Raw genomic sequence first — 13652 nt, 5'->3', positions numbered from 1 at the left:
ACATCTAATCTAATTGGTACCCTATGGCTCCTTTGCTCAATTGTCTCACATGGTGATGATCGAGGCATGTGCCTGCTTGTCCCTCTCTCCAGGGAATACTGAGGCGACCACTGCATGTCCTTTCACTATTCTTAATCAGACTGTTCTTAATCGATTGGAACTCTGCCACATGTGGTGTTGGGGTTTTCTGGGAAAATGGCCAGCAGTCCCACGGGTGAGGTTTGGAACTGGAAGTGCTGAGTGGCAGTGGGGGGTGGACGGGACCTCTTCAGCCAGAGGCCACTTTACTCTCTCCAGGACTGGACTGGGGGGCTTCTTACCTGCTGCTGGGTGACAGATGGGCACAGGAACCTCCTTCTTTTACCCACCCACAGTAAGGGTCTCTGGAGGCAATACAGGTTCTGCAGGAAGAGACAGAACATGAGCTACCCAAGACTTCTTTTTGAGTCTGCACTTTCTTATTTGTGGGAGGTGGGCGAGGTGTGGCGGTGGGGGGGGGGTAGTGGTATTCTTCCAAACTGCTTAGGAAATTAGAGGGCTGTTCACCATGATACTTAGCCAACTGCACCAGACAGATTGGTAGTGCTGGGCGGGGTGATCCCAGAGATAGACCTCGGGAATTTAAAGACAGAGCATGTGCTTTCTAAGGCCAGAGAGAACCAATACATACTTTTTACACCTCCCGTGTCTTTCACAGCGGCTAAGGGGAACCTTGATCACGCAGGTGGAGAATGCAACATACAGAGCGCTGCTCACTCTGTCCAGCTGCATGCCCATAATTCTCTTGTCTTCTACTCCATCGTAGCTGCACCTTGTTTTAGAAGGCCGGGCATCATTTATAGGTTCTCTTCTCTTGCTACCACCCTCCTCACAAACCACTTCACAGCCCATGGGGTAATCAATCTCTCCATCTGATCAAACTTAAGGGCAGAGAGATGCTTGTGTGTGAGTATATACATATATTATATACAATAATCTATTATAGGGCCTGGAGAGATAGCACAGCGGCGTTTGCCTTGCAACAGCCGATCCAGGACCAAAGGTGGTTGGTTCGAATCCCGGTGTCCCATATGGTCCCCCGTGCCTGCCAGGAGCTATTTCTGAGCAGACAGCCAGGAGTAACCCCTGAGCACCACCGGGTGTGCCCCAAAAACCAAAAAAAAAAAATCTATTATATATATTTATATGTTTAAATATATATAAGCATACATGCAGTGAATGTCTCTGTAGACACATACAGTACTGGCAAAGAGAAGCTAATCTCTTCTATTTTATTAGAAGATGTTCAGTGTTATAAGACACCCAAGACACATAAAGCCTAAATTTGCCATGCTGTTCTCAGCATGAGAAGGGTCATAATACATCACCAATAATGACTAGGAAAGAGTCCAATGTTTTGCTCACTTTTCAGGGTTGTAAACACTCATCTCTTCCAGGAAAAGGCTGTCATTGAGAAAACCACTGCTTCCTATCCTGGCCAAGAACTTGAGGATGATTCCCTTCTCTGATCCCAGGAAAACCACAGTGTGATTCTGAAAGGGCCCAGCGGCCGTGTCCACTGCAATTTTGGTCAGGCGGTATCTGAAATGACAGGTCACATATTTTATCTCTTTGTGGCTCTGTCATTAAAGTGTCTCCTTTTCCACTTCAAACAATGGTGAAGAGCTTTCTAGTAATAACCCAAAGAAAAATATATGCATATAAATAATTTTCAAGCTGTTCAGTCCTTTATTTCCATATGCAGAGCATTAATCTGGCTCCAAGGGGAGCAAAGAGGTATTTGTGTATAGAGGCCATGTTCCATATTAAACAGAAAGGCTTAACCATCTGAAACTACTCAGCAATTACCCCATCCAGGAGCAGCAAGGAAAGGCTGCGAGGCCTATGAAGAGGGAAGGAAAAAAAATACAGCAATTCATCTATCACTAAATGAAAAGCGATGGCTGCCAAGTCCACCTTTTTTGAAACTTTGCGAAGACTTGTCAGTAAAACTTCAGGAAACCTTCAGGGCAATTGAAGTGGGTTCTGGAGATTTCTGAGAGAAAAAAATTGGGTGGCAGAATGCTGATGAATCAATGGACAAAGATGTACCAAAGGTTGCCCTTTTAGAACCAGGTGTTGGGTATAGTTCCTTTCATAGGTAGAAGACAAATACCATTTGTCATCCTCTGTACTGGCTGGACCACACTCACTCAGTGATGCTCAGGGCTTTTTCCTCACTTTGCTCTCAGGGATCACCTCTGGTTGGGCTGGTGATCATATAAGGTACTGGAGACCAAACATGGGTTAGATTTATGCAAGGCAAGTGCCTACCCATCATACTATTGCTCCAGCCCAGTACCTTCATTCTTTCGATCCCGCAAGTTGCCCTGTGCTCCGTGAGTACCTTCCTGTAGTAATAAGCACCATGATCAAAACCATGAATCTCTCTCTGTCTCTGTCTGTCTCTGTCTCTGTCTGTCTCTCTCTCTCTCTCTCACACACACACAGAACCAAGCCAAGGTACTTCCACACTTTTGGTTGTGAGGCTCATAAATACCCCAAATTACACAATTTTTTGTGGAGGAGTCCATACCAGGTAATGTTCAGGGGTTACTCCTGGCTCTGCACTCAGGAATTACTTCTGCTGGTGCCCGGGATCCTAGCAGCTATACTATCTATCATTCTGGTCCTAGATCACAGACTTTTGTTATGCTGTGAGGAATCCCAAGTAGCAGAGTCAGTGGGCTCAGTGCATGTGGTCAGGAAAGGCGCTTCAACTTCCAGCCTCAATTTTGCCAGGCAGGTGCTCTGCCCTGAATCCAGCTGCAGGCCCAGTGCATCCTGAGTTTCCAGGAAGCTGTAGTGTCAAAATGAAAGCGAAGTTTACACTTACGATGACGGCCATGACTGTACAGTACCTGTTGAACGTGTGTGGAAGGAAGCTCTAAATAAATGCTCAATAAAAGTGGGCAAACGAAAGATCACCCATCTCTAAGCGGTTGTTCCTGTTGGTTACCCCTTTACAAAACAACTGCTGAAGTATCCTATCAGGCTGGTGTGCTTGTGCAAATGTTCCATTCACCACTCCACTTTTGTGCCCAGTGTGCTCCAGCACTAACTTGGAAAATACCTTTATTTCCTCTCTCTTCTGGGCATGTAACCTCTCATCAATGTTTCTTTCTGGAAACCTCTCATCATTTTCCTTTCTAGAAATGTGGGAATGGGCTTTGGGTGGTATCTACCCAAGCCACCAGCATTTTATAGCTGAACAAATGGCGAAGAAAACAGAAGATGCATGTAGAATTTCAAAGTGAATGTTGGCCATCGGAAGGCAGTGGAAATGGGGAAGCTAGTGAGAACATCCTCTTTGGACATTGCCGGAGACTCACCTCACCATGGTCCTCAGGAACCATGGCTTGTTGACGATGGAAGGCACAGCCTCATCCATAAGCGGATGTGTCTTGATGAAGTTTAAGGTGTCATCCGGAAACTCATTGGAAGTCATGTATTTTTCTAAAGAGGATGAGCCCGCACAGCACCCTGGCCTGAGGAGAGAAGCAAAAGGCTGGCAGGGAGCGGGCATGCTTCCTGGCATATAGTCTCTTAATGAACTACTGCATAAGCATCTGGCACAGGCAGAGTGGCTAAGAGGAACTTCAACTGTGCAGAATACCACCAAATAAAACAAGCTTTGCTTTCTCTGGTCACCACTTCACTTCCCAGAGGAGCCACTGCCAGGGAAGTTCAACCTCACTTAGGGGAAAGCATGATGCTTCTCCGACATCCCATCAAGCCCCAGGAACCAATCAGGAGCCTTAAGCCAGGTGTAGGGCCTATAAGAAAGTATTTTACTTGTCCTATTCACTCCTCCACTCCAGGCCTTAGCTAGAAGTTCTTGAAATATTTGCTCCACAAAGGGAGAAAACTGAAGTTAGTCCAATCACAAATTTAAAAGATAAAGACATTCTAAAAGCCCACAGCCAATATTCTTGTCAGCGAGACACTTTAAAACCACCTTCCTGAGGGGTAAAGGAGGGAGATATGGGATGCATGCTGGGAACAAGGGTGGATGGAGGACAGCACTGCTGGTGCAAATGCCCCTCTTTCATTGTCACTATATACCTTAAATATTACTGTGAAAGATTTGTAATTCATTTTGACCACAATAAAAATTAAAACAAACAAACAAAACACACCTCCCTGAGCTGGAGGTCAGAAAACATTTGAGCTATGTTTTTCAGCTGTTGTTGGATTTGAGGTAGAGAGAAGAAACTAAGACTAGGCAGCTCCTGCAAGCTTCCTGAGGCCTCTGAGGGACCAGAGATGAGGCCAGCAGGTGCCAAAAGGAAAAGGAAAACAAACACAGGCCAGCAAGGAAAAAAAGCACTTAGAGTTCTGCCCTGGCAAAGGGGCATTTTACAAAAGTCCTTCTGAAACCTAAGTCTGGCTTCTCTCTCCTTCCTGCTAACGGGAGGAATCTAGCCAGCTACTACCCAACTTCTCTGCACCTCAGTTTCCTCAGCCTTCTAGCAGGAGTTGGCTGGACTAGAAAGGTCCTGTCACCCCAGTATTACAAAGGACAAAGCAGAGAAAGAGGTCAGTCAAAGAGATGGGACCGGAGCATGTGCTCTGTATGCAGGCAGCCCCGATCTGATCCACCAACATCATGTGGTCCTCCAGTATTACCAGGAGTGTGACTCCCAAATAGTGAGCTGGGAGTATCCTCTAAGCACTGTGGGTCTGACCACCAAAATAAAAAACCAAAACACAGATGGCAAGGTAAGGTAAGGTAAGGTAAAGGTAAAGGGTAAGAGTAAGGTAAGGTACCCGACTAGAGAGAAGGGATTTGGAAAACAAGTGCAGGTTAGGGGTTTGGAAGGCGGGTTGATGCCCTGCCAGATCTTTCCAGTGTCTGGCAGCTATAGCCATGGGGGCTGATTGGTAGGATGTGAGCAGTTCCCTGTCAGACACTGTGGCCCCATTTCTACAAGCAGAGAGTGGCCAGATAGCTGAGTGCATACCTGGGTTTAGGCACACGCTCGTCAGGAACCGGGGTCCAGGTAGAATCTGGAGACTTCTGTTCTTTGAACCTCCCGGTGAAAACACTGGCAATATCAAGCATGTCATAGGCACAGACGGCAGAGCCAGGGATGCTGCAACAGAACATTCCATGTGAGAGTCACCAGGCTTTACACCAAAGCATGCATTGCGGACACCCTCATGCCACGTAGCCTCCCTCTGCAGCCATCCTTTGTGCACTGTGCATGGGAGGGATCCTAATGCCAAGAGAATCTGATTCTGTCCCAATAGCCATGACCCTAGAGAAAAGGCAGTGAGCCCAGAGAGAATCAAACCTCGTTATTTCTTGTGCTGGACTCATGCTTTTTCAAGTCAAGCGGGTGACTTAGAATGATCAAGAAATTTCCAACCTCAGCCTTTGGTAACCTAGAGGTGAAGTATTTGAAAACCATTTTGTACCATAAATATTGTGGCCAACTTAAGGTAAAAAGGCCCCAAGGCACACATTCGATTCTTTAAATTTGGGTTTCTCCAGCCAAGAATTCCAGGAGTGAGCATGTGACTATTTCCTGATGGTCTCTGCACATTTCAATTTGAACTTCCTGCTCAGAGAAGTCTGTGAAGCACCAGTAAGTCCCAAATAAAAGGTAGTACTAAGTACTGAAGAGTAATGATGATGGCGAACTCTACTCAGACTTTCATGGCCTGGCCCTTCTGGAAGGACGTGGGGATTTCCTTCCCTAGCCTATCGGCCATGAGCAGGCAAAAACTAGGCATGCACGTGGGTACGTGGTTTGAACCCACGTTTGCTTTTGACTATGGCTGCCCCTTGATTTTGTAAAAATAAATGTCAGTCATCAGGGAGTTTTAACCAAGCTTTTACGGAGAAGACAGTGAAGGCAGGACATTCTACGGTGACATGAGGGATTCCCACTGGCATGAGCCATCACCCCGAGCAGAGACAACCAATGAATACTTGTTTCTTTTTTTTTTTTTTTTTTGTGGTTTTTGGGTCACACCCGGCAGTGCTCAGGGGTTACTCCTGGCTCCATGCTCAGAAATTGCTCCTGGCAGGCACGGGGGACCATATGGGACGCTGGGATTCGAACCGATGACCTCTTGCATGAAAGGCAAACGCCTTGGGGCCGGGAAGGTGGCGCTAGAGATAAGGTGTCTGCCTTGTAAGCGCTACCAAGGAACGGACCGCGGTTCGATCCCCCGGCGTCCCATATGGTCCCCCCAAGCCAGGGGCGATTTCTGAGCACATAGCCAGGAGTAACCCCTGAGCGTCAAACGGGTGTGGCCCAAAAACCAAAAAAAAAAAAAAAAAAAAAAAAAAAAGGCAAACGCCTTACCTCCATGCTATCTCTCCAGCCCCTGAATACTTGTTTCTACAATTATTGATGGGATTTTGGAGTACCTAAAAAGATGATTAGGTGAACCGATACTATTCTTAATGGCATAACGGTCACCCATGTTTATTCTCTAAGAAATAGAAGAGAATAAAATTTATTTTAAATGAGGTTGTAGGATTTATAAAATTTTAATGTTATATATTACAATATATGTATGTTTCATATATAGAGATCTATCATGCACAGAATCCAGCATATAAGAATGATTTCTATTTATTTTTAGAATTTAGTATCCATATTTCATACCTCCCTTTCTTGAAAGTAGATGTACGTATTTACTTTTATATTAAGAAAAATGTATAAGTATGGCTTAATGGACCTCGTGAAGCACTTCATAACTAAAGGCCTTCAAGGGTTTTTCAGTCTTCCCAAGGTTTTGATCTTATTATTCCTTCTTTCGCTCCTTTGCTGTTCCTTCAATTCCTTCTGTTCATATAGACTTAGGGAATCGCGAATCTCAAGCAATAAATATGCAGTAGAGTCCCATTCCCAGTTGCTTCAAGGATCAATGCAGTGGCAAGCAAAGCAACAGTGTTGTATGCCTCGAATTTGATGACAACTTTGATGTTAACGACTACTGCTGCTGCTATTGTACCACTAATGTAGGACAGACCAGCAAGAGCAGCTTTTAAGTATGTGCCCAAGGTGCCTTGGGAGGTGACACAAGCTGAGTCTTGGAGCAGTCCCTGGGTTCACTGGCATAGACAACGGCTGGAGGGGGAGACCTGGCAGAAGAGAGTGTGGCAAACAGGGAACATTCAAACTCAAGGAGGCAGAAGGTGATGGCTCCGATCATGAAGGGGTCTAATGAGGCAAGCCCAGGATTGTGACTTTTATCCCCATGAAAAGTCTGAAGATCTGAAACTGTTTGACATGATCAAGTCTGCATGTGAGAAGGATAGGATGGGGATCAAAATGGGGATAATTTTTTTTGGGGGGGGGGATAATTTTTTAATTACGATTTTCTGATTCTACTGAACAGATATGGCTTTGAGATGCAGAACCATGCAGTAAGTGGTTGTTTTAACACCCTTTGAAGAAAATACTCTCTACAGGAATCTACTCTTATCCTTTCAAAAACGAATAGTAAATGTGCTCAGAAATCCCGATAGCTGCTATTTTCTCAACTACCAAAACACTGATTGTTGTTTTCACTAGTCCAAAGCATAACTCCTATGTATTTTCTACTATTAAGTCTAAAACTCCCTAGAGCGGGCTCAAGCTTACTGAATCTAACCACTACTTGTTGCCTCAGTCTGAGCTCAGATTTTCATGTCTTCAATGGTTATTGACCTTTGCTCTTCAGAAACATCATTGTGTGTGTGTGTGTGTGTGTGTGTGTGTGTGTGTGTGTGTCTGTATGACAACCTGTGGTGCTCAGAGTTTATTCTTGGCTCTGTGCTGAGGGATCACTACTGGGAGTGTTCAGGGAACCAGACTGGGTACTAGGGACCGCATCCTGGTTGGTTATGTGCTAGACAAGTGTCCTACCTGCTGTACTATCTTTCCAGTCCTCGCTGCAGTTTGTTCTGTTCTGGATTCTCCCTAATTTGTATGCATTTCTCACAGAATGAAATGCCATCTACTAATCCTCCCCATGTATGAGACCACATGGCTCTGGGGATCTAACCTGGAGCAGTCTTAGGCACGCAAGGCTGCTCCTTAACCCAAGTACTATCTTTGTGACCCCATTTGCAGGTATTGGGCTGCTTAAGGAGTTGGTGCTCCCACCCACAATGATATACAACTGCCATGTGTTTCCTGAGCTCACGATCAGATCATGATGATTTCCTTACAACAGTGTTCAGACCTGGAAGGTCTGGGACACTGACATCCCAGGAAACCAAGTTCCTTTCTTCTGATCTTTTTCTTTTGGCAGTGCCAGGAACAGGACCTAGCATCTGACACCTACAAAGCAAGTGCTCTCCCGCTGAGCCACCTTCCTCACCCCACCCCTGCTCTTTAGCTTCACACACTTCTACTGCTCTAGGTGTGTAGCTGAGTGAGTTATTCCATTGCTCCATGTCTTAACTTAAATAAGCAAAAAACCAAAGCAACCCAAACCAAAACAAACCAACCAGGAGTAGCACACAGTATTTGCAGCTCTGATGACTTCTCTTCCCTAGAGACCTTGCTGGTCAGATTCTCTGGTCAGGAGCCAAGTTCCTTGATAACAGCAGAGTTCCTTAGGAGAAGTGACAAGACCAACCCACCTCAATCCTAAATTTCACTCTGTTGGTGTTAGAAAAAGCCTCCAGTGATTATGTTTCAGAAATGATCTTGTTGCAGAAATATTTAGAATCAGAAGGTTAGATGACATCACCTCAAAGGAGAGTGCCAGCATGGCCTGAATGCCAGTGTGGCCTCTGACAAGAACCTGAACATGACAGTGCAGTTGAGTTCAGTATAAAGAGAAGACAACAGGAATCCATTCCCAAGATGACTGGAGAGAATCAGAGGGAACACATGAAGAGCATCCATAGTACCAGGCTTATAACTAAAGATACTGTTAAAATCTGTCTAATTCCTCTGCCCCCAATTTTAATCTATCAATACCTCACAGATGACTGCTAATCTGTTGATGAGCACTCAGTATCAAGCACTTCTGCACTACCAACAGAGAGAGGCAATTTTTCCGGGACTGCTAATCTTGTGCAAGCAGCAGGTACCCCCTGGGAGAGGGAAGCCAGGAAGAGATGATGAGCCAACACTGCCAATGAGGTCAACCAACTAGGCCTTGGTTACCTGTTATAGGGTGTGGAAAAGGTTGCCAGGACGACATCACGACCGTGGATACGAATCACATCTGTGACTGCCTGAAGGATGTTGAAATAAAAATGAGAGTCTCCAGGCACAGAGCAGTTGAGCCGAGCCTTCAAGAAAGAGGTCCACTGTTTCTCTAGCACTCGCTGCGACCCTCCCATGTCATTCTTGCACACCTGAGCGACCCTTGGGAAAACTACCTGCAGGAGAAACACAAAAAAATGAGATGCACCTGTGCTTTCATGGTTTGGGACCATTAGAGTAGAATTTGACTTTCTTAGATAACAGAAAGAGAACAACAGGTACTTAATTTAATTGTGTGTTTCTAAAATCAGTAGAAGTTTAAAAAAAAATCACCCCCCAACTCAATCCGGCAACATCATGTTTTAAACGATAAGGCAGTGGCATTTAATTCCGAGCCATAAATCCTTCAAGGCACCAGCTCCCAGACCCAGAAAGTAATTTCCATACAGACTGCTTAGCTTTTTATTTCTTCAAACAAAAGCACATTTTATATGCACCAGCTCTGGCCATCCTTGTTGGCTCTCCCTGAGCCTGAAATCTCTTACTTGGGATCCCTCTAACTGGGCCAGCCACCCTGTCCTTGAATTACTGCCTTCCAACGTAGTGGTCTATTACTTCCTCTTTGATAAAAACAGTTGAAATAAACCTTTCCTAATTGTTCTAAAGCTTTTTGACAGAAACAAACCAACAAACAAAGATAATCCTGCCCCCCCACCCCGACTTTACTTGCTGAAGGATGTAGAACCCTTTGTTTCACTCGGAGGGGCAACTCAATTTGTTGAGTCTAGTTAGAAACTAGTATCTTAAGATACTAAAAACAAGACAAAACAAAACAAACACCTTGATGTAAAAAGAACCCCACATCTGTGAATTAAATTCCCAACAGAGCTATTTTAGGGGCTTCCTGAAGTAATCTATTAGTGCTTTGATAAAAGCATGCAAGAAAGGCCTGGAGGAAGTGCCATTTTCACTTCTACCAGTTTCTTGATAATTCGCCTAAGGATGGTCTTATCATTAGATTCAATGTTTTTCAAACTTCTCAACATTGGCCCCAAATGAGCCCTTACCTTTCCCATTGTGTTGTATTCCACAGCTATTTCCCTGAAGAAGAAGTAGATATAATCTCCATAATCCACTGCTTGGACAAAGTGTGGTTCTGTGGACAAATAGTCACTTTAGTTGGGTACAGACCACTCTGTTAAAAGAGCTTAAATGTCATCACGTGTTACTAATTAAAAGCATAGGGCCATGAGACATTTGGCTAACACTAACCATTCCTACTGACTTCACAACCAGCAAGCACTAGTGATTTGAGAAATTAGAAGCAGTAGCCATCAGCAAGGAAGAGTAAGTGAGTTTTGCATGTTTCTGTCATTTTATTTTCCACAATAGAATGCCTATATCAGAAAGGATCTATAATATATATATGTTATATATTATATTATATCTATATCATCTCCTAGTTAACTGTGGAAAGGGAACAGGTTTTATTTTGCTTTTCCAACCACCTGCACTCCCATTTTCCAGAAATTAACTATTTAATTTCTTCCTTGTAGGGCTCTGAAGCAGAGTGAGAGAGCGAGAGCGAGAGAGACAGACAAGAGAGATAAGCGGAGAGAGAGACAGAAACAAAGAAACACAGAGAGGCTATATCATTGATTTTCATGCTAATACTCAGGAAACTTGGGAGAAGTGCAAAGGGGCAGGAAAATCAGTGGAGACGAAAGAGGCATTTTCCATTTTCTTGGGTGTCAAACTCCACCACTAAAATGAAGCTACAATTGGGTCTGTCTAAATCTCCCTTAAGATCTGTGTACAACCCTCCCACCCCAAACACACAGCTTTTCCTCTTTCACTTGTTTACCTTTCAACCATTTTGAATCATGCTTGACGGTTCGTAGAGTTGGGCTGTCCCCAAGACTCCGATAAATGACTGCATCAATAGCAAGGAAATCAGTCACCGTGGCCGAGTAGAGTTTTCCATCTTAGAAAAGAAAGAACAGAGATGAACTGGTGAGAGCGAGAGAGCACGTATGGGACAGCGGAGTGACATCGCTCAGATTGCTTCCTGCCTTCAGGCAAATGAGATAGGACAACTGGGACACATCCAGGCGTTGCTGGGAAAATAGCTGGCCAGCGTTCCTCACCATTTAGAATTGGGATCATGAGAGATGAAACATATTTCATTTTTTAAATTGCATGGCAATTTCTAGGCTGCTGCTGAAGCAGAAGCAGCTCAGCAGCAGGGCAAATGAAAAACGCCTTGTGCTTCACTTGATTAGATGGACCTTCACGGGTGTCTCAAGGCCAAGACACCTTGTACACTGCTCCTGCCACCTCCCTTGGTAAACTGCAGCCAGTGTGAGCCAGGAAAGGATCAAAGCTGACTGGTGCACCAGAGCATGTGTGAGTGGGTCCTCAGCCACTCACCTCAGCCTGGTGGAAGAACTGAAGAAAGGGAGGACCCCTCAGTGAAAAATTGCTGATTAAATTATTCTGCCATCTGAGAGTCACAAGGATCTCCATGTCCTGCCAATCTATCATAAGTAAGAGATACTTGTTTTGGTATTTCCAAAGCTGCAAAAAATCATTCCCTGGAAGCATGCCAAAGTGAAGAAAGGGGGATGGAGGTGACCTGTGTTCGAATGGGCTTTCTTGAAGAATTTAAGCTTTTGGGGATCTATGCTGTAACACATAGGCAAGGCAAAAGAATGAAGACCAAAGATTTCATCTTTAACATTAAAGAACATAGGTTCTTTTACTGATCTTGCTAACATTCTTCATACAAAACAATGCTTATATTTAAATTTTTCCTTAGTTCATTTTTAATGATTAACTATCTTCACTAATTGTATGCCAAGGTACTCATCGAACTTTTTCACTTGTTGAATAAGTTTAAAAGTATCTTTTTTTTTTGTAAATCTTGGTTTTGTTACACATAGTTGGTACTTTGATTCAGCATATGGATTAAAATAAAGTTTCTGTATTCAAACATATCTATGAAATATTAATATAAAATATGTGAATATATACATTAACATATACTATACACACAATTATACATACAGTTATAATTATACAATTATACATACAGTTAAATCACATCCCTATTTCTTAGTTTTTGTTTGTTTTTGTTTTTTGTTTTTGGGTCACACCCAGCAGCGCTCAGGAGTTACTCCTGGCTTTGGGCTCAGAAATCACTCCTGGCAGGCTCAGGGGACCATATGGCAGGGGTCTCACACTCAATTTACCTGGGGGCCACAGGAGGCAAAGTCGGGGTGATCCTTGAGTGCAAAGTCAGTAGTAAGCCTTGAACATTAGTGGGTGTGACCCAAACAACTAAAACAAAACAAAACAAAAAAATGATTCCTCTAGGGCAGGACCACAAAATGTTGTACGGAGGGCCGCAAACGGCCCGCGGGCTGCGAGTTTGAGACCCCTGCGCATATGGGATGCCGGGATTCGAACCACCGACCTTCTGCATGCAAGGCAAATGCCTTACCTCCATGCTATTTCTCCGCCCCTACATCCCTATTTCTTACTAATGTCTCAATGTGACTTATTTGTCATAAAAGCATTTTTTAAAGTAAGTTTAGGCAAACATATCTAAGTAAAGTCCCTGATACATACTTTTCAGTTTCAAAGAATTAAAATTTACTGTTTCTAATTAGAGTTGTCTGGATATTAGATTAACAGCCTTATATCAAGTATGGATAATTTTGATTATATTTAAAGATGATAAAAACTCTACTAATTAACATCTAAAAAATGACAACTTTTCCTCTTAGAATCATAGTGTCAGGTGAGATAGATATTTTGGAAGTGTATGTGGGAAGTTTTGTGTGTGTGTGTGTGTGTTGTGTGTGTGTTTGTGTGTGTGTGTGTATACTTCTCCTATATACTTTAAATCTGACATTCAACATCAAGTATTTCACCAAAACTTCTATTTATAAAAAAGCATAGCCTCTTGCTAATAAGACAACCCCATTATAAGGATCTTCTACTAATAAGAAATGAGCATTAGTGAGAGTTTAAGCATCCTCTAGAAAATGACTCAGAACACCAGCTGGAGGGTAAATGGGGGAAGGCATAACATCTCAGCATTGTCTTACCTCTACTGCCTCACTCCAAGCTGATGTCCTTGCTCTATCGCTATAAGTCCTTTTTAACTTGACAATGTAATTTAAACTCTCTTCTGCAGACCACATCATCATGTTCCCAACTACAGTAGGTTCAAGGGTCAGAAAGTGCTGCCATGAAAGTTATGCACTTGAGAATGAACTCACTCAGGCTTGTTAGCTCATGCTAACAAACAGGTTTTCAAAACTTCTTGTTTCTTATGAGATTTCCCAGTGCTTACTGTGTTTTTGTTTCTGGAGAAGAATCAAGGATCTTTCTGGCTTAATGGGATTCACTCTTTTCTACAACCATTGGTTGCAAATTCAGGCT

At 43.6% G+C, this 13652-nt stretch overlaps 1 protein-coding gene across 1 annotated transcript in view; it reads right to left on the bottom strand.

The window, feature by feature from the left end:
* Positions 1-316: 316 nt before the first annotated feature.
* Positions 317-13652, bottom strand: part of SEMA6A (semaphorin 6A) — a 98825-nt gene continuing 85489 nt past the window's right edge. The window contains exons 8-15 of the mRNA XM_049771453.1: positions 11068-11187; positions 10271-10359; positions 9162-9379; positions 5004-5135; positions 3372-3527; positions 1405-1581; positions 671-811; positions 317-401 (exon numbers count right to left, since the gene is read on the bottom strand). Coding sequence (XP_049627410.1) covers positions 317-401; positions 671-811; positions 1405-1581; positions 3372-3527; positions 5004-5135; positions 9162-9379; positions 10271-10359; positions 11068-11187 — 1118 coding nt within the window. The remainder of the gene's footprint in view (positions 402-670; positions 812-1404; positions 1582-3371; positions 3528-5003; positions 5136-9161; positions 9380-10270; positions 10360-11067; positions 11188-13652) is intronic.

Source organism: Suncus etruscus, chromosome 4 (assembly GCF_024139225.1).
Source record: "Suncus etruscus isolate mSunEtr1 chromosome 4, mSunEtr1.pri.cur, whole genome shotgun sequence".
NCBI classification, from domain to species: Eukaryota; Metazoa; Chordata; class Mammalia; order Eulipotyphla; family Soricidae; genus Suncus; species Suncus etruscus.
This window is presented reverse-complemented; position numbering and strand designations above follow the sequence as displayed.